The 27,095-nt window shown below is 44.2% G+C and overlaps 1 protein-coding gene across 2 annotated transcripts in view; it reads right to left on the reverse strand.

Moving 5' to 3' along the window:
• Positions 1-26,778, reverse strand: part of DAPP1 (dual adaptor of phosphotyrosine and 3-phosphoinositides 1) — a 198,299-nt gene extending 171,521 nt beyond the window's left edge. Inside the window, exon 1 of one of the 2 annotated variants that reach the window (XM_069230233.1) lies at positions 26,486-26,778. In XM_069230233.1, coding sequence (XP_069086334.1) covers positions 26,486-26,592 — 107 coding nt within the window. In that variant the 5' untranslated portion in view covers positions 26,593-26,778. The remainder of the gene's footprint in view (positions 1-26,485) is intronic. The other variant, XM_069230234.1, reaches the window with a different exon arrangement.
• Between the last annotated feature and the right edge of the window lie 317 nt (positions 26,779-27,095).

Genomic DNA, 27,095 nt, shown 5'->3' on the forward strand with positions numbered 1-27,095 from the left:
GTATTAAACTAATATTGCTTCGGCCAACTGTCCAATAGGGGCCCAATATGAGTGAGCCAGAAAATGGCCAAGTGATTCTCACCCAGCCCTGAATTACTGACATTTGCCGGCATTTAATAACCCCAGGAGTCCAGGGCAGTCTTCATTACAGATTTTTTCAAAACATGTGGTAATCGGATCTCCCTGTATGCTTTGCCTGGTATTTTACCTGAATCAACAGGAGCTGTAGTTCAGGTGGGGCCAGTTACTCTCATGCCCGCCGCCATAGAGATTACTTGTAGCATCTATGAGTGAGGAAAATGTAGAGATTTCCCTTATTGCTCAAGACGAACCGTGTCATAAAGACTCACACCTCTCCTTGCCTGTCTTTCGCCCATGAACATGAGTCAACTGCTCCAGAGGAGAGTAAAGCAAAAATGAGACTTAAGAACAGGAATCTAGTTACAAACTTTAGGGGCATTAAATAGCAAAGCACAGAGTTTTAACCCAGAAGTCAACAGTGAGGGTGCAGATTCCTCCAGAAGAAGAGCCAATTAACGACTTTCGTTGTCGAAACAAGCTTGGTGCATCAAGTCACATAAAGAAGTGATTAAATTATCTAGCCACTAAACTCCATGAGTGCACTTGAGTCCCAGGAAGTTACCTAACCAATCAGTTTCATAGCATGACTGTGTAGGCACTGGTAGATCCACATTGTTGTCTAATATGCTCTTGTGAACAGTAGTGCTGATTCATAAGGAAAGAACAGAGGTATAGTTTGCAGAAGCCCTACGTGCCAAACTGCATTGCTAGCTTGATAGGAAAGTACCTTGCAGAAATGTGAGCACACTTCGGAGAATCCGTAAGATAGGTGGGTCCACAGTTGAGATCAAACACCTACTTTCTAGAACCTGGTTCTGTATCGCAGTTATTGGTCCTGGGCAAACCCACCGTCCAAGCACCACAAACTTTAGTACCTTAAGGTGATCTTGCCTAAAGAAGGACCCGCTTTTGGTTTAGAACACATTGCTTTTGAGCTTCCAAATCAAAAAAAGTGAGGTTCTGTATTACAGTTTTGTGGTGCCGCTCACATGGCCCAAAAAAATGCAATGTTTTATGAAGATACTTACCATTTTTTAAGTTTGCAGACACATTGCAAAGTTGTGCATTTACCATACGAGCACCCGTGCAAACCTTAGTAAATACAGGCCAAAGTGTTTTACAGATGTTGTCTGGAGCATGTGGAACAGCAAACACTGCATTCTGTGGATTTGCTGTGGATATTGGAGGCAAGCAGGATGGCGCCTTATCTTGGTGCTGGGCTGTTTAGAGACTTTTCCAAGAAGGTAGCTGTGAATGAGGCTGAAGATATTGGAGGTTAAGTGATTTTTCACTCGGACCCAGTGAATCACTGAAGCATCCTAGGCAGGGTAGACAGGATTGGCTCTAAATGTAGCTTTCAAAATATTAACCTTTCTGTATCAATCAATTTGAGCAACCTGTGTGCAGGTGTATGGCTCTCTTTCATTCTCCTTGGGCTTTTTCCACAAGAACACAATAGATGTATATTTTGTTAAGTATCCCTAAACATAGTTAGACATTTCATATCTATTTTGTATCGTCATTTTTCATGTTCTAGCTCATAGATGAAATTGATATTTTAGAATGTGTGCTCATATAGGAATGTATTAATTAGATGCCCATTTTGGAATCACACTTTCTTAACCATGGTCTCCCAAATGAATTGATAACTATGAGTTTCTCTTACATATTTCAAATTTCCCCTAATGTCACCAGCAAGCAAAAACTACTTCCTATAACGACAGCTGCTTCTGAGAATCTTTAAAGTCTGTTTCCCTGAAAAAATATCCCATATTCTGTGTCTGGCTGTACTTCCCGTTTCTGCTGCTGATTTCGCTGCTGATTCGCATTAATTTACTTTGTAAGCGAATACATCAACCATTATATTTTAATTTCCAAATCTATGTGTGTAATACAAGGAATCTACAACTTTCTATCGATAAGCTTACCTAAGAGTTGTATACGTGGCATCTTTTGGAAATTATTACAGTATCCCCAAACAAATAATCAGATTATATAGAAGTGAGATAAACGTTTGGATTGACAGATGTATTCAGAGTGGCCCAGGACAGGATATAAAATATGTTTACTAAGACAATTGTCCATAAAACACACATTTACAGAATTCATTACTGCAGCAACTTCAATTCAAATTCATAATTATCTGAATTCCGAGGCGCACTTAAGAATCATCCAAAACTAGAATGTAAAAAATTGCGTATCGGACACACAACTTGCAACAGTATATCATGCATAAATCCTGTATTTTAAAAGCAAAGGTTCTAAAAAATCATGAGGTAAATTTAAAAACAGTTGACCATCAAATAAAACATAGGTAAACGGACATTTTGTCTACTGAAGGCAAATAGAAAAAACTCCATTCATCTTGATTTTTATTGATGCATAAGACAAACTCAGGAAACACAACCCCCCTAATAAAGAAAACAGACCTTTACTTACAAAAAGTCTAAACCTCCGTAGTGACAAACAAAACTGACCAAAAGAGGTTTCCCCTATTCAGATCTCCCTCACCTTAGCCCCATTTTGGTTTCAAATGTTCCCCGATAAATTGTATTAGCCTATAGTAAAAATACTGATTATATCCGGTTTCTATCTCTACCCTATCTTTTCTTTTCTCTCTTGTTCTTCCTTTTCTCTCTACTGAGATATGTAAATTTAAATCAGCATTCAAACCCACCATTCAAACACCACAAGCGTTAGTACCTTATAGGGATCTTGCCTAAAGAAGGAACTACTTTTGATTTAGAACACGTTGCTTTTGAGCTTCCAAATCAAGAAAAGCGGGGTTCTGTATTACAGTTTTGTGCTGGCACTCACATGGCCCAAATAAATGTAATGTTTTGTGACAATTACTTACCATTTCAAAGGTTTGCAGGCACATTGCAAAGTTGTGCAGGCACCATGCGAGCACCCGTGCAAACCTTAGTAAATATAGGCCAAAGTGTTTTACTGTTGTTGCCTGGAGCGTGTGGATCAGCAATCACTGTATTCTGTGGATATGGTGTGGGTTTTGAAGGCAAGCAGGATGGCACCTTATCTTGGGGCTGGGCTTTTTGGGGGTAAGCAGCATAGCGCCTGTTAGAAATGGGGTTTTTGGTTGGCAGTCAGGTTGCCCTCTGTCCAAGCAAGAACCCTCACTCTAGTCAGGGTAAGTCACACACAATCCAAAATCAGCCTGTGCTCACCCTCCGGTAGCTTGGCACGAGCAGTCAGGCTTAACTTAGAAGGCAATGTGTAAAGCATTTGTGCAATAAATCATACAACACCATAGCATAACACCACAAAAATACACCACACAGTGTTTAGAAAAATATATAATATTTATCTGGGTATCTTCAGGTCAAAACGATCAAAGTTGCAATATGAATTTGTAAAGATATCACTGAAAAGTGATATAAAGTGTCTTAAGTCTTTAGAAAGTAAACAGAGTCTCTTTCAAACACAAAGTACCTGGTTTCTGGTGGAAAATCTCCTCAGAGGGCCACAGGGGAAGAGATGCGTGGAAAAAGGGTGTGTGCGTCGATTTCTCCCCAGCACACACAGACTTGCGTCGTTATTTTCCACGCGGGGAAGTCGAGCGTCGTTTTCCGGCGCGCGGACAGTCTCTTTCTGTGGGTCGCGGGGATTACCAGATGTCCCGGGTCTGTGCGTGGACTTTCCTGCTTGTTTTCCGGCTGCGCGTCGTTCTGCGGGGCTGTGCGTCGAAGTTTCGATCTCACGGCAGGCGTCGCGTCGATTTCTCCGGTGGAGTCGGGCGGCGTTGTCCTTGCGAGGCCGTGCGTGAAAGTTTTGATCTCACGGCAGGCGTCGCGTCGATTTCTCCTGGAAAGTCGGGCGGCGTTGTCCTTGCGAGGCCGTGCGTCAAAGTTTCGATCTCACGGAAGGCGTCGCGTCGATTTCTCCTGCGGAGTCGGGTGGCGTTGTCCTTGCGAGGCCGTGCGTCAAAGTTTTGATCTCACGGCAGGCGGCGCGTCGATTTCTCCCGGGAAGTCGGGCGGCGTTGTCCTTGCGAGGCCGTGCGTCAAAGTTTCGGTCGCGTTGATCAGCGTCAGTGTGCAGCGTTTTTCTTGCCGCGGAACAAGCTGTGCGTCGAAAAGTTCGGCGCACGGAGCGTCCAAGAGGAAGAGAGAAGTCTTTTTGGTCCTGAGACTTCAGGGAACAGGAGGCAAGCTCTATCCAAGCCCTTCGAGAGCACTTTTACAGCCAGACAAGAGTTCAGCAAGGCAGCAGGCCAACAGCAAGGCAGCAGTCCTTTGTAGAAAAGCAGACAGGTGAGTCCTTTGAGCAGCCAGGCAGTTTTTCTTGGCAGGATGTAGTTTCTGGTTCAGGTTTCTTCTCCAGCAAGTGTCTGATGAGGTAGGGCAGAGGCCCTGTTTTATACTAAGTTGTGCCTTTGAAGTGGGGGTGACTTCAAAGAGTCTCTAAGAAATGCACCAAGCCCCCTTTCAGTTCAATCCTGTCTGCCAGAGTCTCAGTAGGGGGTGTGGCAGTCCTTTGTGTGAGGGCAGGCCCTCCACCCTCCCAGCCCAGGAAGACCCATTCAAAATGCAGATGTATGCAAGTGAGGCTGAGTACCCTGTGTTTGGGGTGTGTCTGAGTGAATGCACAAGGAGCTGTCAACTAAACCTAGCCAGACGTGGATTGAAGGGCACAACAAGATTTTAGTGCAAAGAAATGCTCACTTTCTAAAAGTGGCATTTCTAGAATAGTAATATTAAATCCGACTTCACCAGTCAGCAGGATTTTGTATTACCATTCTGGCCATACTAAATATGACCTTCCTGCTCCTTTCAGATCAGCAGCTGCCACTTCAACAGTGTATGAGGGCAGCCCCCATGTTAGCCTATGAAAGGAGCAGGCCTCACAGCAGTGTAAAAACGAATTTAGGAGTTTTACACTACCAGGACATATAACTACACAGGTACATGTCCTGCCTTTTACCTACACAGCACCCTGCTCTATGGTTTACCTAGGGCACACATTAGGGATGACTTATATGTAGTAAAAGGGGAGTTCTAGGCTTGGCAAGTACTTTTAAATGCCAAGTCGAAGTGGCAGTGAAACTGCACACACAGGCCTTGCAATGGCAGGCCTGAGACAGGGTTAAGGGGCTACTGAGGTGGGTGGCACAACCAGTGCTGCAGGCCCACTAGTAGCATTTAATCTACCTGCCCTAGGCACATGTAGTGCACTCACCAGGGACTTACAAGTAAATTAAATAGTCAATCATGGATAAACCAATCAGTAGTACAATTTACACAGAGAGCATATGCACTTTAGCACTGGTTAGCAGTGGTAAAGTGCCCAGAGGTCAAAAGCCAACAACAACAGGTCAGAAAAAATAGGAGGAAGGAGGCAAAAAGTTTGGGGATGTCCCTGTCAAAAAAAGCCAGGTCCAACAGCGCCTTTTCTTGGTGCTGGGCTGTTTAGAGACTTTTCCAAGGAGGCAGCTGAGGATGAGGCGGAAGATTTTAGAGGAAAGTGATTTTTCACTGGGACCCAGTGAATCACTGAAGCATCCTCAACATGTTAGAGGGGATTGGCTCCAAATGTAGCTTTCAAAATATTAACCTTTCTGTATTAACCATTTTGAGCAACCTGTGTGTACGTTATGGCTCTCATTTAATTTTCTTTGGGGTTTTTCCACAATAACAAAACATATGTATATTTTTTTAAGTATCCCCAAAGATAGTTTGACATATCATATCTATTTTGTATCGTCATTTTTCATGTTCTGGCTCATAGATGAAACTGATATCTTAGAATATGTGCTCATATAGGAATGTATTACTTAGAAGTCCAATTTGGAATCACACTTTCTTAACCATGGTTTTCCAAATTAATTGATAACTATGAGTTTCTCTTGTGAATTTCCAATTTCCCCTAATGTCACCTTCAACTAAAAACTGCTTCCTATAACAACAGCTACTTCTGAGAATCTTCAAAGTCTGTTTCCCTGAAAACATATGCCAGATTCAGTGTCTGGATGTACGTCCTGTTTGTGCTGCTAATTTCGCTATAGATTTGCATTAATTTACTTTGGACGCAAATCCATCAACCATTATGTTTTAATTCCTAACTCGATTAGTGTAATACAACGGATCCACAACTTTCTATCTATAAACTTATCTAAGAGTTGTATAAGTGGCACCTTTTGGAAATGATTACGGCATCTTCTAAGAAAATACTCAGATTATCTAGAAGTGAGATACTCATTTGGATTGAAAGCCGCATTCAGACTGGCCCAGGACAGGACATAAAATAGGTTTACTAAGACAACTGTCCATAAAACACACATTTACAGAATTCGTTATTGCAGCAAGTTCAATTCAAATCCATAATTATCTGACCTCCTCAGTGCACTTAGGAATCATCCCAAACTGTAATGTCAAAAATTGCATATCGGACACACAACCTGCAACAGTATATCATGCATAAATCCTATATTTTAAAAACAGGTTCTAAAAAGTCATGAGGTAAATTTGAAAACAGTTGACCATCAATTAAAATATAGGCAAGGGCGCATTTTGCCTACAGAAGGCAAATAGAAAATACTCCATTCATCTTGATTTTCATTGGTGCACAAAACAAACTCAGGAAACACAAAACTCCTAATGAATAAAATAGACCTTTACTTACAAAAGTCTAAACCTCCGTAGTGACAAACAAAATTGACCTAAAGAGGTTTCCCCTATTTAGATCTCACTCACCTTAGCCCCATTTTAGTTTCAAATGTTCCTCGAAACATTGTATTAGGCTATAGTAACAATACTGATCTAGCTATATCCTGTTTCTATCTCTACCCTATGTTTTCTTTTCTCTCTCCTTCTAACTTTCCTCTCTATTCAGATATGTATATTTAAATTCAACATAATGGTATGCTACTGAATACTCAATTTGTTTGTTTAACAAGGCTATTTTGTTTTAAATTATTTGAAGCTGCTTTCCACACTTATAAGTCCAAAGTGGTTTAATATATGTCCTATCATGATTATACTGTTTGTACCACTTAACATTTGTGTTTATATTTGAAGCAATAAAATATATATTGAACTACCATAAATACACAGGAGATTACAGTCTAACCCATCTTTTAAAGTCTTTAGACACAGTGATGAGTCTGAAAAATAGTATAAATATGTCAGAATGTCAACCCAAAGCTTGCAATGCCAACCTAATAAAGGTTTTGGGGACAAATAAATAATATCATTTTGGATGGTCAGTGTTAATACTATGTCTATTGTTAGAAATGGGGTATTTGGTTGGCAGTCAGGTCCAAGCAAGGACCCTCACTCTATTCAGGGTAACGGAGAATCACACTTAGTTAACCCCCCCCTCAGCCCCTTGGTAGCTTGGCAGGAGCAGGTATTCTTAACTTCAGAGACAACGTGTAAAGTATTTGTACCACCACACACAGTAATACAGTAACAATACTGCAAAATGACTCAACACCAGGTTAGAGAAATAGCCAATATTTATCTGAATAAAACAAGACCAAAATGACAAAAATCCAACATACACAAGTCAAGATATGAATTTTTAAAGGTTTAACTCAGAAATAGCGCTTAGAAACACAAAATGCTTTGATGAGGTGATAACACGGCGATGTGATGGAGTCGTTCCCAACAATCCAACGCCAATGGTGCCGGGTACGGAGTCACGCAGAACCCCAGGTACAGTACCTTAGTGAAATACGAAAACAAGCTGGTGCGCGAAGTCGGGTATCAAGGCGTTGCTGGATCCGAGGTGGCGCAGGTTCCGGGGCAAAGGAGCGGAGGCGTCACGAAGAGGCTTCGGGTCCTTGCTGCAGAGCGGTGGAGGTGAGGCGGCGTCGGTACGAAGTGTTGAATCCATGTACTTCAGGCGGAGTCTTTATCCGGCAGTCACGACGTGGTGCGGCGACTTCCACGGAGTAACGGACTTCGGTGGGGCTGCAATGGTGTTGGCCCGCGAGGGTCGTTGCACTCCAGCGAGGACAGCGGCTTCTGCTGCAGGCGGCGTCTCGGGATTCGGCAACAGCATCAGTCCGAATCGTCCGAAGTTGGTTTTCTTGGATTTTCACCAGCTCCTTCTTTCAAGTGCCCAGGGACTGGATAGGGCACCCCTTGGCAGGGCAGGAGTCTCAGCAGAGAGTCCAGGTGCTGGTAGAGGAGGTCTTGGATGGCCCTGAGACTTCAGAACAAGGCGCTAGCTCAGCCCAAGCCCATGGAGATTCTTCTCAAGCAGTAATATACCACAAAGTCCAGTCTTTGTCCCCTTTCGCAGGCAGATGCAGCAATTGCAGGATAGCCCAACAAAGCACAGTAACAGGCAGGGACAGCACTTCTCAGGTCTTCAGCTCTTCTCCTTGGCAGAGGTTCTGCTTGATTCCAGAAGTGAGCTAATCTTCAGAGGTTTGGGGTCCACTACTTATACTCCTTTCTGCCTTTGAAGTAGGCAAACGTCAAAGGAAAGTCTCTCTTGTTTGTAAGATCCTGCCTTGCCCAGGCCAGGACCCAGACACACACCAGGGGGTTGGAGACTGCATTGTGTGAGGGAAGGCACAGCCCTTTCAGGTGTGAGTGACCACTCCTCCGCTCCCTCCCGGCACAGATGGCTCATCAGGATATGCAGGCTACACCCCAGCTCCCTTTGTGTGACTGTCTAGAGGAGAGGTGCAAACAGCCCAACTGTCAAACTGACCCTGACAGGGAATCTACAAAAAGGCAGTGTCACAAAATGGTTTAAGCAAGAAAATGTCTACTTTCTAAAAGTGGAATTTTCAAACACACAATCTAAAAAGAAATTTACTAAAAGATGTATTTTTAAATTGTGAGTTCAGAGACCCTAAACTCCATACTTCTAACTGGTCCCGAAGGGATTCTGCACTTTATTAACATTTAAAGGCAGCCCTCATGTTAACCTATGAGAGAGACAGGCCTTGCAACAGTGAAAAACGATTTTAGCAGTATTTCACTGTCAGGACATGTAAAACACATTAGTATATGTCCTACCTTAAACATACACTGCACCCTGCCCATGGGGCTACCTAGGGCCTACTTTAGGGGTGCCTTACATGTAAGGAAAGGGAAGGTTTAGGCCTGGGAAGTGGGTACACTTGCCAAGTCGAATTGGCAGTTTAAAAACGTCACACACAGATACTGCGGTGGCAGGTCTGTGCCATGTTTACAGGGCTACTAATGTGGGTGGCAGAACCAGTGCTGCAGGCCCACTAGTAGCATTTGATTTACAGGCCCTGGGCACCTATAGTGCACTGTACTAGGGACTTTGGCCCTCATTACGAGCCTGGCGGTCTATGACCGCCAGGCCCACGGTCGGCGGGAGCACCGCCGACAGCCTGGCGGTGCCCCGCAGGGCATTCTGACCGCGGCGCTTTGGCCGCGGTCAGAAGAGGGAAACTCTTCCCGCCAGTTTCCCGCTGCCCCATTGAATCCTCCAAGGCGGCGCAGCTTGCTGCGCCGCCGAGGGGATTCTGACACCCCCTACCGCCATCCTGTTCCTGGCGGTTCGCCCGCCAGGAACAGGATGGCGGTAGGGGGTGTCGCGGGGCCCCCTGTAAGAGGGCCCCGCTCAGTATTTCACTGTCTGCATTGCAGACAGTGAAATACGCGACGGGTGCTACTGCACCCGTCGCACCTTCCCACTCCGCCGGCTCGATTACGAGCCGGCTTCATCGTGGGAAGGTCGTTTTCCCCTGGGCTGGCGGGCGGCCTTTTGGCGGCCGCCCGCCAGCCCAGGGGAAAACTCAAAATATCCGCCGCGGTCTTGCGACCGCGGTACGGTATTTTGGCGGCTCCCGCCAGGCGCGCGGTCACCGCGTCCGGCGGGAGTCGTAATGACCCCCTTAGTAGTAAATCAAATATGCCAATCATGGAAAGCCAATTACACATACATTTTACATAAGAGCATTTGCTCTTAGCACTGGACAGCAGTGGTAAAGTGCCCAGAGTATAAACAAGCATTTGCAATGCACTAGGGTCTCGCATTTGTCGGAGTTACAACTGTTCACAGTTGTAAACTCCCAACTGGATTTTCCTTGCATTAAATGAAAAAAACAGCGCGAAAGCGTTGTACAGTTTACCAGCAAAAGTGCATTAACGAAGCGCTCGACTTCTGCCCAGCGAGATCACGTTCCGAAAACAGAGAAAAAAATAGTCCACAACCCCAGCGAGCCTCGCATGTTTTCCGTACTTGGTCGCTGCGCTCGAGGAGGGCTAACCATGGAAAAGGCATGACGTATGCGTGCCTTCTACTAATAAAAAGAAGTAGATTCTAACAGGCAAGCCAACTTGCCAATGAAAGACACTGACGTGACGTCGACGGGGCTCCTAGCCCTTTTCTAATACCTTAAGCGTCTCGCTAGCGATACGCATGTGCTAGCGCATGCAACGCAGGCTCGACCCTAAAAAACAGCAAAAACAGAGTCCAGCACGCACCAACCTGGGAAACAGAGGCAGAAAGTTAGGGTACGCGACACCAAGGATGCCAAGTCTAACACCGATTACATTTTTTTTAGGTGGAAAACATTCCCAACATTCAAAACGTCTTGAGGAGAAATAGTTTTCTTTAAGAGCATGTTTCAAGAGTGCTTAATATCATTTACATTCACTATGTTGTGCTTCAAGCCTACAAATCTGGTGTAATTTATTTGGACTAGTATCTTTTAAAATACAGTGACTATGACATTAGGGGCCATATGTACGAACACATTTTCCCATTGACACAGAATGGGAAAAACCCTTTGCTACATCTGGCCCTATGTTCAGTTTGCGACAAATACTTTCCATCATGGCCCCTTGTGGAAGACTGGGTTAGGACAAGGTCACGCCCAGATTTTGAATTCTACTGGTTCTATGGCCCAAATTTATGAAGAGCCTAGGTCCAATTATCGCCACATTAGAGTCATTTTTACGCTAATGTGGCGATCGTGTGGCAAAAACTCTGTGCCATATTTATGAAGTGACACAATGCTTGCATTGCACCGCTTTGTAAACCCCAGCCCCACATTATGCCCGCGCTAGGCATAATGTATGCAAGGAGGGCGTTCCCCTGTTAGGGGGCCTGCAAAAATGGTGTATTAGTATCTAGGAGATTCACCTGCGCCATTTTTTGCAGCATTTTTTAATGCCAGGACAGAGTAGGTGTTAAAAGGAGGCACACCATTATTTATAATTGGCATTTGTATACTTTGCAGGATTAGCGCCAACATTTTTGCCGCTAATCCTGAAGAGCACAACCCTAGCGTAAAAATTATGACGCCGTTGTCCCTAACCTGCGCCATGGTGCTCCATATGTTAAATACGCCACACACATGGTGACGTTGGGGGGGGGGGGGGGGGGGCAATGAGGCTCAAGAAAAGTAAAGCTATGTGTAATGTAGCACCACTTTTCTTAAATCTGGGCCTATTTGTCTTGGGAAGACTCTCACAAAGGGCAATGTGGCTATTATGACCGGATCCAAATGAAATTAGGAAACAGTTTACAAATGGAGGAGGGTGGGACTGTCTTTGCTGTTCACAAAACACTGCATTCAAGATTGTGTATTTTCCACGGTCTGGGGAATCTTAGACCTCATTGCACTGTAAAAATAATGAGTTTTTAGGTTTTGCCTGCCTAGAGCTTGTGCTGTGCTTGTGACATCTCTTGTATTTAAAACAAATCTTAAAAAGGGACTTACAGCAGTCCCATTACTTACCTTTAGTTACCACGGGCTGGCTCCCACATGGCTCTCACAATACCTTTACTCACAACTGTCTGGCTCCCACATGGCTACCACATCACTTTCAACTGGTTGGCTCCCATGTCACTCTCTTTTCCATGATTCCTATTGGGCAGCGGCTCCTCCTCGCCTCCGTCTTCTTCCTGAGTTTGAGTTTTTCTCCATCTATGGAGGCAGGATCAGGTACTGCTTCCAGTGGCCAGTTTCCTTACACTGCAGGATCCAGTAGTGCAGGTACTCTTTTTGTATTGTCCGGAAATCTAAAGCAATATAGTCAAAATGGATAATGTCATGGAACTGCAGCTTCATTTGCAGCCCCTGCAATCCTGTGGTTTTACTTTGTGGTGGTTTTCTTATTTATGTATACATATATATATATATATATATTTGTAGGCAATTAAATCATCACTGTTTTTCTGAAGATGCTGCATTCGCTCCAAGGTGACTCCATGGGAATGATTTTGCTGTCTGCATCTTTGTATCTGCTGCCCTCACACTCTTCTATAAGAAAAAGATGCACATTTTAGGCAACTGTTCTCTTACCTTGGAGTTAGCAGAACCCCAGGACTGTGCGGAGGCAGCATGTGAAGTTGAGAAAACACCCCTTTTGTTCTTCATTCGAAAGGTATAAGTGCTGTAAGCGTGCAGCTTGCCTTTCTTCTCACTCTCAATCCCCCGGCGGTACTTCGGTGGAGCAAGTGCAGTTCCCTTGCAGCTCTTTTCTTTGATTTTAATTTGCGCCTCTGTTGATGGATTTTCCATTTCTGTGGAAATGGACTGCACCAAGTTGTTTGCCACAAGTTTCCATTTGGAATAATGCCTGCCTTTCGAAGATCATGTGGGTTTATGCTGCCCCGTAGGTGCCGGGGCAGCTTCAGTTACATTATGAGATCAGGATCAGTTCCAGTCATTTCTCTGTTTAGGCTGCTGTCTCGAATAACAGTGGCTCATCACATAATCTACCGACTTCCTTTTCCTGCAGCAGGTCATGATAAGGAAAGTTTCTAATGTGTTTGGAGCCTTAAACCTCGTGGTCTCTCGGTGATAAAGATTCTCAGGCGACCAGATCTGCCTTCTGAAATGGCATTAGTCTATTTTTGAGTTCAGCACTGTGTGGATTCTGTAGTTAAGTCCATTGCAAGGTCACTGCTTCAAATCCATTGTGAGAGAAGATTGGAGAGCACACACTTTGCTTTAATTCTTATTTATATATGCACACAAGCCTAGCTAGGGAGCAAAGGGACATACATGTGGGGGAGGGAATGATTTGAGACCTAATACGTAAGTAAGAACGGGTTTGCAAGATGAATCGGGAGGTCAAGAGACCTGCAAGGTTCTTTATCAATGGTGGATGAAGTTATTTAGATCGTGGCTACAGGCTTTGTTAATGTTTTTTAAGATGTTGCTGTGCATCATGCCATAAAGTAAATAAAAAGAAAGCGCTATGAAGTAGTCAATGCTGGCAGCACCATAGCGCTTTAGTTTTATTTACTTTGCTGTGCAACATCTTTAAAAAATCCTTAACAAAGCCAGTATGTCTTGCAGAAGCGAAACCTATTGGCTTTGCCAATGCTTGTTTATATAGTGCTTCATCCCACACTTCTATCATCTCTAAGCTCTGTAGATAAAAATGTACAATGTTCCACTGTAATGGAGCTCAATTACATGACCTTTGGAATAATGGATGGCTGAGCCTTCTTTTCCAGGATTCCAAACGGTGACCTAGATATTAGTGCTTCTTTGGTAGTGAGAGTTCAAGTCACTGAGCCATCCTTCTAACTTACTTGAGTCTGGATCAATTCAGGGTCTTTGTGGGCAGCTATTTTCTTTAGACCAGTGTTCCTTAATCTGGAGCCCTCGGGTCACTTGGGGCCACAACAACTACTTAAGGGGGTCCCTGACTCTTCGTAAAATAAAAAGATGTTACCAGATAGGTAAATTGTATATACCTAAAAAAAGCTAAATGAATACTTGAAAATGAAAAACTGTCTGTAAAAGTGAAGGAATTTGAAATTTGAGGCTTCAATTTAAGTTGGTGTCCTTAGCTTGATTTGTAAGAGCAGCACAAGCACAGCAGACAAAATTGAGTATGGGCGACTGATAGGCTGAATTGATGCACTGGTATATGCTGACAACAACACAGTGTGCCCCAGGGGTGACACAGTGGTAAGCTAGAGTACTGCACATCGCACAGTCTTTTAGAATTAAACACATATTATGAAAAGCTGCTACTTCTTCATTAAAATTAAAGTTTAGATTTTTTTATATTTTTTTTTGTGAACTAAAGAAAATATTTCATAATCCGGGCACCTTTCTCAATCTTAATGTAGCTGTTTTGATATTCAAATCAGAGAAATTATTTAGTCTGGGGCCCACGGTTTCCAACATGGATTCAGAGGGGCTCTATCCGAATGAAAAGGTTGAGCACAACTGTTTTTGACAGTCTGGGATGCTTCTGGTAACACAGCTAAGAAGTAAGGATTAATAGCATACGGTGATTTGGAAGTGAGCTCACAAAGAAGCATGAGGGTGCCAATGGTTTGGCGCAAACTGGGTGAGCTCAAGATGGGTCTGCAATTCTTCCACAGACAGATATTTTGCACAAAACATCCAGATTCATTTGAGGAATTTATCAAAAGGCACATACTTGGCTGTCGGCTCTTCCGCCATGATGTAAAGCTGCGTGATGTCATTGTAAGGCAGTGCAGCCCAAAGGGTTGATGAGATATACACTAAATAAAATCAGGGAACACAGGGGACACTATCTGACTCTAGATCCAATTTAGTACATTTTGCAGAAAAGTACTGCAAGGCCACTTGCAGTTTAGTTATTATCCAAGGAACCAAAAGCTTTATTTAGAGTTTTGCGGACGGGATACTCCGTCCGAACATGATGGATACCCCAGCTGCCGTACTGCAAGTGCTGTAGGCACTTCTAATAACGGTGGACAAGACATCAGACAAGTTTATGACAGAGTATGCCTTCTGCCAAAATCCTACAAGGCCCCAAGTGGGCCAAAACTGTTTGCCCACCACCACTTCACCTTTGTGCAGTAGAGCCATGCGCTGTATCGAAGGCTATGGCTGGGGTGAATAATGCTAAGGGACACAAGTTGCTGCAGTATGATATTAGGATGATATCTCCCCACAATCCTATGTCTCTGCTTCATTAATTGAGTGTGAAAATTTTCCAAATGTCACCTACTGACGGTTGCTGAATTCTGTAAAAGAACGAATTTCTAATTACACAGAACGTTGTTATTTGTCCCACAATCTTTAACACCACCAATAGAAACGGCATAAACAGTTTGCTCAACACTCGATTACTTGCATACTGATTGTCGGTTAAGCATATATACACCCTAAAATATGCGTTATGTATGAACTCTTTGCAATAAATAGATCAAGCAGAATATATATATTCTCACACACAAGCACACGTGTGTTATTCCATCGCCAGAAAGTGCTTCTGACAGCAATTATACCTGCAAGGACATATATTATTTAATGATTCTGCTAAACTTTATTAATAGCATACGTACAGGTAAAATCCTGATAGAAAACGTATTTTCCTCAGCCTGTGACATGGGCATACGTGATAGGATGCAGTAAAATCTGAGCCACACTTTTGAGATAATTGAGTTTTAAACATAGTTGTATAAATGCTTTAGAGATTATGGCCTAAAACATTTTACCTTTTCAATTCTTAGTTTTCTTCCTCTCATTGACAAAGTTTTGACTCCATTGACCCTAATCTAAGCAGGCATGACTTACACATTAAGTAAACACGACAAGAAATGTTGGTATCCACAAACATGGCTGACTAAGGGCTATTTATATTAACTTCCTCTTGCGTAACTTCCTCAAGTGCAACTTGCTACTGGACAGTGTCTAGCTTTAAAAATGTTTATTCTTACATCGACGTCTTTCTTTTTTTCTTGCCCGTTTCTGACTTTTTTCCAAGGAAGCCCCAACTTCCTTAACGTATCAATGACTATCAAATTGATTGCTGTTTGAGACTGGCTTATTCCTTTAATTTAGATGTAACTGTAATTGAAACAAGCCTCTTCAATCGTTTGTTTGTAAAGCATACTAAGTATGTGTGCTCACTGAATTTGAATTGCGTGTCCTTGATCACTCATCCGAAACTCCACGTTTTCATGGGTACCCACCCTTAATGTCCCCGCCGTCACATATTACTTTGTAGGTTGCCCCACACTTTCACTGGTTATACGTGAGTAAGTTACCTGTCTTCGAGAGTCCTCGTGCATGTTTTAGGTATTCCATGTATGTTAGACATGCCAGTTATTTGTTTAGAGGACCCTTTACGTAGAACTAAATTTAATTTACATCAGATACAAGACAAAAATCTATTAATGATGTATATTTCATATCTTACTTGTAGTAAAATAGTACATCTGAGTCATTACGCATTAAGATCATGTCAATGAATTAGGATTAGAAGAGAAACATTAGTTTAAAAGGGCAGAAAACTGAGTACTTAGGTGTTTCTTAAGTAGGAATGGAGTGGGGTGTGTTCTTATGTTAGTGGTAAAGGCTTCTAAGCATACACTGGCACCTTGGACAAATTAGAATTTACGTAATTTGGATTTTCATTTTTTTGTTTCTTCTTTAGTAATTTCGACTAGTATTCAATTATTTTGAATTAATAAGCATTGCAGTTAGATTTAAGTGACTCTTACTCTAGATACATGCGTTGTGAATCAGACCCTACAAGTAGAACAGTCTTTGCTTCCAGGCAGAAACATTACAACAGTGAATTAGTAAGTATTGCATTGTGTTGCAGAACAATGGAAAAAAAGACAAGGAGAGCACGGCACTGCCGGTGTGCAAGCAGGAAATATAAAACATGAAGGAAAAACACGGTGACGTTCACCTAATAACACTTGGTTATGGGTTATGACTCCAATGCAGAGCAATGCAATCTCAGGATAATAGAGGTGGCTAATATGGATCCAACTAGGTCAGCAACAGGGTGTGGACAACAACTACATACTTACTCTCATTAAACAGTTGCATGACAACTTCGATGTTATGTAAGCCTCTACCACCGGGCTATAACGGGCGAGTGTTTGTGCTATTTGCGGACTCGTTAAGAGATTGGTACAGTGTTAAAAACAGGTAAGCGCCAACGCTTCAGAGGCTGTCTTAGTGCAGTGTGTGTTTAATGCTTGGAAGTCTATAAAGCTTACATACATTTCATTCCTAACACCAGCTTTTTCATTAATGGCCACAGCAAACACAAAATCGGAAATATGCTGAAACAACAAACGCAAAAGACTGTGATACTTATCATTTCGTACACATCTGAAAATCAGGCTCAGATGCTCGAATGTGGTGCAAATGATACATGTCCCGGTGTGTTTATGAGCTCGGTTTTGCACTCCACACAACCAGGGACGTAGTATTTTATATCCCTATTTTTATAAAGTGCTAAATACTGCGGTTAGCCGGTTTCTAAGTGCTGCCAATGTGGACAGAATCAGAGAACATCACCACAGAGTTATTTGCCTAAGATCACACAGTTTGGCCAAGCAAACAGCGAGCAGGTTCCCAGGAGCTCGGCTACTAAAAGATCATGGGCCAGATGTATCAAACGATTTTGCATTCGCAAACGGTGGGAATCGCAGAAATCGTCCGTTTGCGAATGCAAAAACGTGGTCTTTGATGCATGAAAGGCATTTGCAGGTCAAAAACAAGGAATCGCAATATTTGCGATTTTTTGCGAAGCAACATGGTTTTGCGTGTCACATTTTGCGTCTCGCAATTTGCGACATGAAATACCAAATCGCTATTAGCATTTTGCAAATTGCAAGTCGGAATAGCGACTAGCAAATACAGAATTGGTATTTCACGTCGGAAATTGCGAGACGCAAAATGTGACACGCAAAACCATGTTGCAATTAGATGCATCAAATATTTGCAAATTGCTAATTTTCGCAGAATGGCCTTTTGCACATGCAATTTACCACAGATTAAAACCAGGTGGTAACCAGGTGCAACCTATATAAAGAGGCCCAGAATGCCTCAGACTCTTTTCCACAATGGCTGCACATTATGTCATGGCGTGGAGAATGAGGATCTTGGCAGGTTTGAGGAGAGGGAGGAGGAGACAGGAGCACATTTTCAGAGTGTGCATTACCCTTTTTGACCAGACTGAGGAGGAAATATTTGAGAAGTACAGGTTGAACACAGGGCCAATAGCATGCCCACCCATGTGCAGGTATTATGCTCCCTGCACCTACTTGCCTCAGGGAGCTATCAAAGGGTCATAGCAGCAGCTGGAGGGGTATCACAGAGTGCCCTCTCTAGATTTTTCAAAGCATTTCTAAACGCCATGCTGAGTAGGATACACCAGTACATCAGATTCCCCCACACCCCACAGGACAGCAGACAAAAATAGATTTCTACCAGATAACACAGTTCCCCCACGTCCTAGGTGCCATAGATGGGACACATGCTGTAATCTGTCCACCATCGGCCACAGAGTATGTGTACCGCAACCATAAATACCAACATTCCATGAATATACAGGTGATATGCAATGCCTCCTATATCATAACTGATCTCGTGGCCAGGTACCCAGGGAGCACACATGATTCGTACATCTTTCGCCACAGCGGGATTCATACAAGACTGCTAGCTGGGGAATTTGGTGAAGGATATCTACTAGGTATTTTCCCTCTTTACAATGGTGCATTGATGGCAGTGTGACGTCAGATGGCTCAGCTACTCATTATACCCTCTGTTCCTTCCATGAGACAGTGCCTACGCAGTGCGCACCTACATGATGACGCCCTACCTAAATCCTGCAACACCAGCAGAGCAGAGATACAATTCAGCACACAGGGCAACCCGCAATGTGGTGGAGCGCACCTTTGGCCTGCTGAAGAGTGGCTCCCGGTGCATCCACAAAAGTGGAGGGGCACTACAGTACAGCCCGGACACGACCTGTAGAATAGTGGCCACATGTGCGATCTTGCACAATATAGCTACCACCAGGGGCATACCTGTGGAAATATCAGAGCCAGACTCAGATGATGATGATGATCCTATACCACCCCCACAGCCAGCAGACAGGACCAGTGCAGCAGAGGGCAGGAAAAGGCATGCTGACATCACGCACAACCATTTCAGATGTAAGTCATGACAACACAACCTCACTGACATGTGTTCTGGTAGTTAGCACCTTTATTACCTTGACTTCAGGTAACATACATGTCACTAGGACAAAGCAATACACATGTGTCATAAATGAGCCACTTACAGTGTCACACTATTGTTTTCATAGTTTACTGTAATTCAACATGTGCAGTTAGTCCCCTTTGGCCATCAAAGTCACTTTTTACGGCCACGCATTCCACTTGAGTGCGCAATGGCCTTGCCGGCACCTCTTGTATCAGCCTCAGTGGCAGTGCTGTGCTTGGCACTGCGACGCCTAGGATCCATCATGGGCACTGCAAGGCTGCTGAGGCTAGATGATTCCTCAGTATCCCCAACTCCAAGTTCACTGGGTGTAGCACTGCAATTTGCCAGCATAGTATCTAGAACGTTGGTAATCTGGACCAGTCCCTGGGCAACATCCTGACTGCTATGTGCTACCTCCACCTGTGCGGTCAGTAGATGTAGCTAGGCGATTGACTAATCTACAAAAGCCACTGAACATCCCCATGAATCGCCTTTCATGCCTGCTGTGGATGACTCGCTCATGCCTGATCTCAGTAGAGTTCCTTTACTGCATTGGTCAGTTCCCTGGTGTCCTCCGCAGCTGTTAGCTGTCCCTGATGCAGCTTACAAATGTTTGTATTCAGACACTCCAACTGCTTCTGCAGCCCCCCATGTTGGCATTGTGTGCCTGCATCTGCCTGTGCATTGCCCTCATGTTTTTGTTTTGCATGCGCTGCACTTTCAGCATTGATGATTCCAGGCCACCGAAGAATGATGGGCCCTCACCTACTTTCGTGTGCTGTGTGCCTGCATCGTGAGGCCTCCTGCGGGGAGTTGAGTGATGCTGGAGCAGTGACTGCTGCCTTACAGTAGATCTGGCTTCTGGGGATGGAGTGTGGCCTTCATCCCGCATGTCATCCCAGTGCAGGCTTAAATCGGGGAGAGGTAACACCCTTGCCCTGCGTCTGATTGGCGCAATACTAAATGACTCGCTGGTTTTAGAGTCGGATGGAGGCTGAGTTTCTGCATTCCCCACAATGGCTCAATGTGCTGCTGCTGGGCCTGGGCCATCTGCAACGACAATGTGCAGCATGTCATTTATGTATTTATGTATCACCAAATGTTGCACAATGGTAATAAATATACACTTACATCGTATCACTATGGAGTGGGTGTTGTGTTCTTCTGGGTGTCGCTCTACTTAATTGCATTCTATGTGTTAATTTCTGCTCTGGGTTGTGGACTTCCACTCCCATAAGGCATTGTTGTGCCGCATCTAAGATGTGGAATGGAGTACTTATCACAATGGTTTGCACTACTTACTATTTCCTAAGGGGCATTTGTACATACATATATGGGGTTACATTTCATTATTGGACTTACCTTTACTGGTGCTGGGCTTGCCGGACGTGTCTATGTCAGTGACAGCTTCTGGGAGCAGTGTCGACTCCACCAGGTCTTCCATGGGGGTGGAGGGTGTCTGGGTGGATGGTCCGCCTCCTGTGATCCTTGCCTCCTTTAGCCTGCTAGCCACCCTCTCCTTGGCACAGGAACGCAGGTCGTACCACCTCTTTCTTATCTCCTCCACTGAGCACTGCGCAGATTTTGGTCTAGACATCACCCCAGAGTTTTCGCTTCTCACTCTCTGGGACCTGGAGTGAGCTCTTCCCAAATAGCCGGTCACGGCTCCTCACCACCTCCTCAGTGAGTACCTCCAATTCTTGCTCACTGAACTTCAGCTTTCTCTTCCTCTCTCCATTCTCCTTCCCATTAGCAGCATTGGCCATGTTGATGTAAAGTCCTGGCTTGCTCACAGACTTGCTCCCTGGGGCTGGGCTGTGTCTCTCTCACTGCTTATTTGGGTGTGGCTCCTGGAAACGACCTAGGCTGACTCACTTCCTGCTTGTGATGCCATCCGGCTGTGCCAGGTGTCCGTTTTGGCAATTTGCAATTTTCAAATACCGAATAGCAAATATTTTTGCGATTCGGTATTTGGGCCTCGCAATTTGCATTAGCGATTTTTAAGAAATCGCTATTTCCGAATCGCAATTTTGTTACATTGCATTTTGCGACTCAGAAATAGCGATTTCTTTAAAATCGCTATTTGCGATTCGCTAAGGTTTTTTTTCATACATCTGGCCCCATATCTCTTCCTATTGTAGCATCTGCAAGAGAGCTGAAAGTAAGGACTGCGAGTAAGTAAAAAATGATCTTTCTTCTAATACATAGTGCCAACTTCTCGAACAGTGGTTCCAAATCTTTTGACTTCTGTGGACCCTCACTTTATCATTACTGGAACAGGGGACCCCCACTGAATCATTATTGGAATCCGGGGACCACCCCCAATAAGTCATTAGTGTAAGCTGGGAACCTAATCTATAAATATTATTTACATTTCTAAGCGGTAGCTGACCCTCTGAGGAGGCTTCGCGGACCCCCAAAGGCCCCAGGACCACAGGTTGGGAACCACTGTTCCAGAACATTCTTTTCTTATTTGCTCCCAATATAAAACGTCTAAACATGTCCAAAAGCTAAAAAGAGAAGTTTGTTCCTGAAAGTGCTGAATATGCAATAGAGGAAAGGAAGCTGCAATCCAGCTGTAACCGAAATAGGGCAGACAAGATCAGTGGCAGAGCTGATCAACGCTCTCCATACGGTTACAGGAAATTGCCCTCAAGACCAAGGCTCTGATCGTGCATGCACAACACCTGCATGCTTCCCACAATGCTTGCCACACTGGAGCACAAGTACAACTCTCTGCCAATCATGGTCTCCCCAATGGTGTAACCTGCTACCAATCCAAAAATGCACAAGAAGTGTTATATAAAGGCTACAATACCATATCCATCCCTTCCACTCGTGTGCACATGCAGGACTTGATCTTTCCACCATGTTACTTCCAGGAATCCACAGCTAGCTCCACTGCACTGCATTTCTGCATAGTGGTGGTTACACAACAATTTGTGAACGTCTGAGCAACATTGATGAAGCATGAGGAAGTCACACCAGGTCCTCATGCAGAGCACATGACTGCATTGCTAAACCAGTGGGCAAGTACCAAGCATGCAGGAAGCCGTGGAAACTCCAGAGTCAGGAAATTCTGAGGGCTACTCTTCAAACCCATAATTTCAGAACCTGAAGACAGGGTTATTATTCATGGCTAAGTAGTGCATGTATGTGTCGGTGTGCACATGGGCCTGAGTTGGTGATGAGGGCGTGGGGTATAGAAAGAGCAGTTCAAGGTCAGCAACTGGATATCATATCGGGGTATCTTATCTAGGTTCAGGAGTGCTGGAAAAGCACCATATTTTCAGGATTACCATTCACTGTGTAAATGAGCTCTACTTAAATGTATAGTTTGTATATACATTATTATCTTATACAGGGAGTGCAGAATTATTAGGCAAATGAGTATTTTGACCACATCATCCTCTTTATGCATGTTGTCTTACTCCAAGCTGTATAGGCTCGAAAGCCTACTACCAATTAAGCATATTAGGTGATGTGCATCTCTGTAATGAGAAGGGGTGTGGTCTAATGACATCAACACCCTATATCAGGTGTGCATAATTATTAGGCAACTTCCTTTCCTTTGGCAAAATGGGTCAAAAGAAGGACTTGACAGGCTCAGAAAAGTCAAAAATAGTGAGATATCTTGCAGAGGGATGCAGCACTCTTAAAATTGCAAAGCTTCTGAAGCGTGATCATCGAACAATCAAGCGTTTCATTCAAAATAGTCAACAGGGTCGCAAGAAGCGTGTGGAAAAACCAAGGCGCAAAATAACTGCCCATGAACTGAGAAAAGTCAAGCGTGCAGCTGCCACGATGCCACTTGCCACCAGTTTGGCCATATTTCAGAGCTGCAACATCACTGGAGTGCCCAAAAGCACAAGGTGTGCAATACTCAGAGACATGGCCAAGGTAAGAAAGGCTGAAAGACGACCACCACTGAACAAGACACACAAGCTGAAACGTCAAGACTGGGCCAAGAAATATCTCAAGACTGATTTTTCTAAGGTTTTATGGACTGATGAAATGAGAGTGAGTCTTGATGGGCCAGATGGATGGGCCCGTGGCTGGATTGGTAAAGGGCAGAGAGTTCCAGTCCGACTCAGACGCCAGCAAGGTGGAGGTGGAGTACTGGTTTGGGCTGGTATCATCAAAGATGAGCTTGTGGGGCCTTTTCGGGTTGAGGATGGAGTCAAGCTCAACTCCCAGTCCTACTGCCAGTTCCTGGAAGACACCTTCTTCAAGCAGTGGTACAGGAAGAAGTCTGCATCCTTCAAGAAAAACATGATTTTCATGCAGGACAATGCTCCATCACACGCGTCCAAGTACTCCACAGCGTGGCTGGCAAGAAAGGGTATAAAAGAAGGAAATCTAATGACATGGCCTCCTTGTTCACCTGATCTGAACCCCATTGAGAACCTTTGGTCCATCATCAAATGTGATATTTACAAGGAGGGAAAACAGTAAACCTCTCTGAACAGTGTCTGGGAGGCTGTGGTTGCTGCTGCACGCAATGTTGATGGTGAACAGATCAAAACACTGACAGAATCCATGGATGGCAGGCTTTTGAGTGTCCTTGCAAAGAAAGGTGGCTATATTGGTCACTGATTTGTTTTTGTTTTGTTTTTGAATGTCAGAAATGTATATTTGTGAATGTTGAGTTGTTATATTGGTTTCACTGGTAATAATAAATAATTGAAATGGGTATATATTTGTTTTTTGTTAAGTTGCCTAATAATTATGCACAGTAATAGTCACCTGCACACACAGATATCCCCCTAACATAGCTAAAACTAAAAACAAACTAAAAACTACTTCCAAAAATATTCAGCTTTGATATTAATGAGTTTTTTGGGTTCATTGAGAACATGGTTGTTGTTCAATAATAAAATTAATCCTCAAAAATACAACTTGCCTAATAATTCTGCACTCCCTGTATAGATAGCCTAGAAATCTGGCATGGATCCAGTTCTCCAGACTTATGTTGAACAGTCCAGTATACATCAAAGAGACTTCTGCTAATATTTGATAAGGTCAGAAAGAATGGCTGAAATATACCATGATCCCTCCTGTCCACTTTCACCATGTCCACCACCCCTCACTGCACATGCACAACAGTGCGTAGGAGAGAGAGAGAAGAGAGGGAGGAGAGAAGGAGAGTGAGAGACTGGAAGGATGGAAAGCGAGCAATAAAACAAGAAGGGGAAGGGAGCGGGCAGCTTTGACCATTTTTGCATGGGCTGCTTTTGGTTCCCCACTCCAGCACTGGACATATTGTCAAACCGAATTTGTGGTCTTGAAACATAGACATAATACTAACATCATAATACTAACATGGAGCCATTGGCAACCTTATAAATATGTGGATTATTTCGTCTTGATGTTTTTTGTCTTTCCTGGAGGGTCTGTTGCTTGTTTTGTGTATTAATATGGTACCCCACCACAAAACAACCATGCCTATTCAGCAGGACTGGACACAAGAATTTGTGAGCACCGTAAAGAAGAGGCTAAGTAATACTTGAGCCCAAAGAGCAGAAATCTCTCTCTCTCTCGCTCTCTCTGGTAAACAACAGCATTCCATTTCTTGGTCTTCCAGGCAAGATGTGAGGGAAGGGAGAAGGTCTCTTGGCATGGCCGCCATGATGTGGAAAAGTTCATATAAATCCAATCTGTGGTAAATAAATGCAAAACTGATGGCAATTCTGTTGTTTCTTTATCGCCTAAAAAAGGATAGACGTAGAGGAGACACTGTACAGAACAAGTACACATTGTTCCATGCAGGGAAGAATGCAAAAAATGAGGATTTGTGTGCCGAACTGCACTGTCAAGGACTAGACAATGTAATTACCTGAAAATTAAATACATTCAGTTAATTAATCTGACTGGCCCCTGACGGTGCTCTCCAAAACAACTTTCTCAGTAGGGAAGCTTGTGTGTGGCACCTGCCTGCTAGAGAGCCAGGAGGACCCTGCAAACAGACTTGGCACATTACCTTCTCGATCATGGATGGATTTTCAAAAATCTATGACGAAATGCATTCTTATTTACTAGGAACACATAGGAGCAATCTGCACAGAGTGTACTACAATGAATTAAAATTCAGAAGTGGTCTAACCTGTTCAGGATTACGTGTAACCAACCACGTAGGCTAACACTATCCATCAATCAATCACTGGATTTGAAAAACGTGGCTTATCACCCAAGGGTGTATCCAGGTGTTCAGGGCTGTTGCTGTGCGTCAGTGGCTACTCCTCAAAGAGCCATGTCTTGAGCTTTTTCCTTAAGTCGAGGAGGGTGTGTGAGGTGTGAAGGAGGGGGGTTTGCTTCCATGTCTTAGCTGCGAGGTAGGAGAAGGAGCTTCCACCACTGCATCATACTCTCAGGGCATGCGCTATCACAAAGAAAGGTGTTAACTACAACTTGTCTACCAGGTCCATTGCTACGTCTCCAGTCAGCCACATACTACACCCTGACTTTGTGCCCTACCTCCTACCATTAGTTCTACTCCTCTAATCCTCTGCCAACCTGCTCCTATGCTAGGATTACAAAGAGACTTGCGGGTGGTGCGTAAGGAAATATACTTAAAACACATACGAACAAGTAAACAAACTAAGCAGGTGATTTAATTCAATGACACACATGGGCCTAAAGGAGCTGGCCCGTTTTGTGGAGTTAGTTGTGTAGCACTCGTTCCCTGCATACACGGCTGTAGTCAAGGGAGATAAAAGAGAGAAATGGAAGAAGGGTGAGAGAGGGGTAAGTGAATGAAATGGAGAAAGACGGCGACATAGTGAGAGCGAGAAACAGCTCCAAAGAACGAGAGAGAGTAAAAAAGCTAAATAACTAGCGTGAGATGCAGGGACATGGTGACTGGGGGTATAGTGCAAATAACGATTACATGTAAGAGCTTGACAGTCAAATAAACAGTGAAAGTCAAATATAAAGCGAGTGCAGCACAACAAAAACACCCTCGTATTAACCCCGATGCGAAATGGTACCCCAAAAAGACTCGACTTGCCTCGGAAGCACCGCGCGAGGCCTCTGTAGAAGTGTCTCTCACACGTCACTGGGTAAACGTTACCAAGGAGACGACAGCCCGGCCGCCTAGGCACAACTGGGGTCTGAATATTAATAATCAGTCGACGGACGTTTCGAGTACATTGCCCGGCATTACATTGGTCGCTTAGTTGTGTGCAATGAACCCAGGAACTCGGTTTGATGCAGCCTCTGGAACCTTAACCGAATAATGTGGTGGCTGATCATGTTAACTTCCCCATCGGAGCGGCCAGCTTGCAAGACGAGCACTTTGGAGGTCTTTTGTCGTATTCCCAAACCCCATCTTACTACGAGATAAGGCACTGGCAGCTGTGGCAATGTCTGGCTCTAGATGCCCGTTAGTGACCCAGGCTAACAGATCGACAAGTGTATACATCACCAAAATAAAACAGCCGGATGCAGAGGCGCGGAGATGCGTAGAGGTGCACTTACCCCAGTGTCTCCAGTTCGCAGCCTTCGCACTCCTCTCCCTCGTCTTCCTCGTCTTCGTCCCAGCTCATCTTTGTACTCTTGACGCTGGCGGCCCGCGTTGCGTTCATTCCACGCGTTGCTACCGCGACTCGCACCCTTAGAGGTCACCCACCGCCTCAGAGTGCAGTTCGAGTTTCAGCTGCTAGGAACCAGCCGCCTGAGGCAAGTTCGGAGGCAGCAGTGTAACTACTTTGTGACAACAACGGCTGGAGCGCCGGCTGCTCTTGTGTGTAGTGAAAAATGAGGAAGTATGCACCGGCCACCCCCACGGGAGCCCGTCTGCAGGGAAACTGAAGAAATCACTGGCACATGGGAAATGTAGTCTTGAGTCTCCACCTGCTGACAGTACAGGTGCCAGAGCGTTCACGAGCCATGATTCTCAGGCATAGGATTGAGAAGGCATTTGGATATTATGCCAGGGCTGAAGTCTCTGCATGGCACATTAACTTTTAATTGGTTCTAGGTACGAAGGCTTAAACTAAAATTCCAGTCAATATAATACGACTTTTTGTGGTCTTGCATTGTCTAGTGTTTTGTCTGTCCACACAAACGCATGCAAGACGCCAGGCAT

The sequence above is a fragment of the Pleurodeles waltl genome, chromosome 1_1 (genome assembly GCF_031143425.1).
Source record: "Pleurodeles waltl isolate 20211129_DDA chromosome 1_1, aPleWal1.hap1.20221129, whole genome shotgun sequence".
In the NCBI taxonomy this organism is placed as follows: domain Eukaryota; kingdom Metazoa; phylum Chordata; class Amphibia; order Caudata; family Salamandridae; genus Pleurodeles; species Pleurodeles waltl.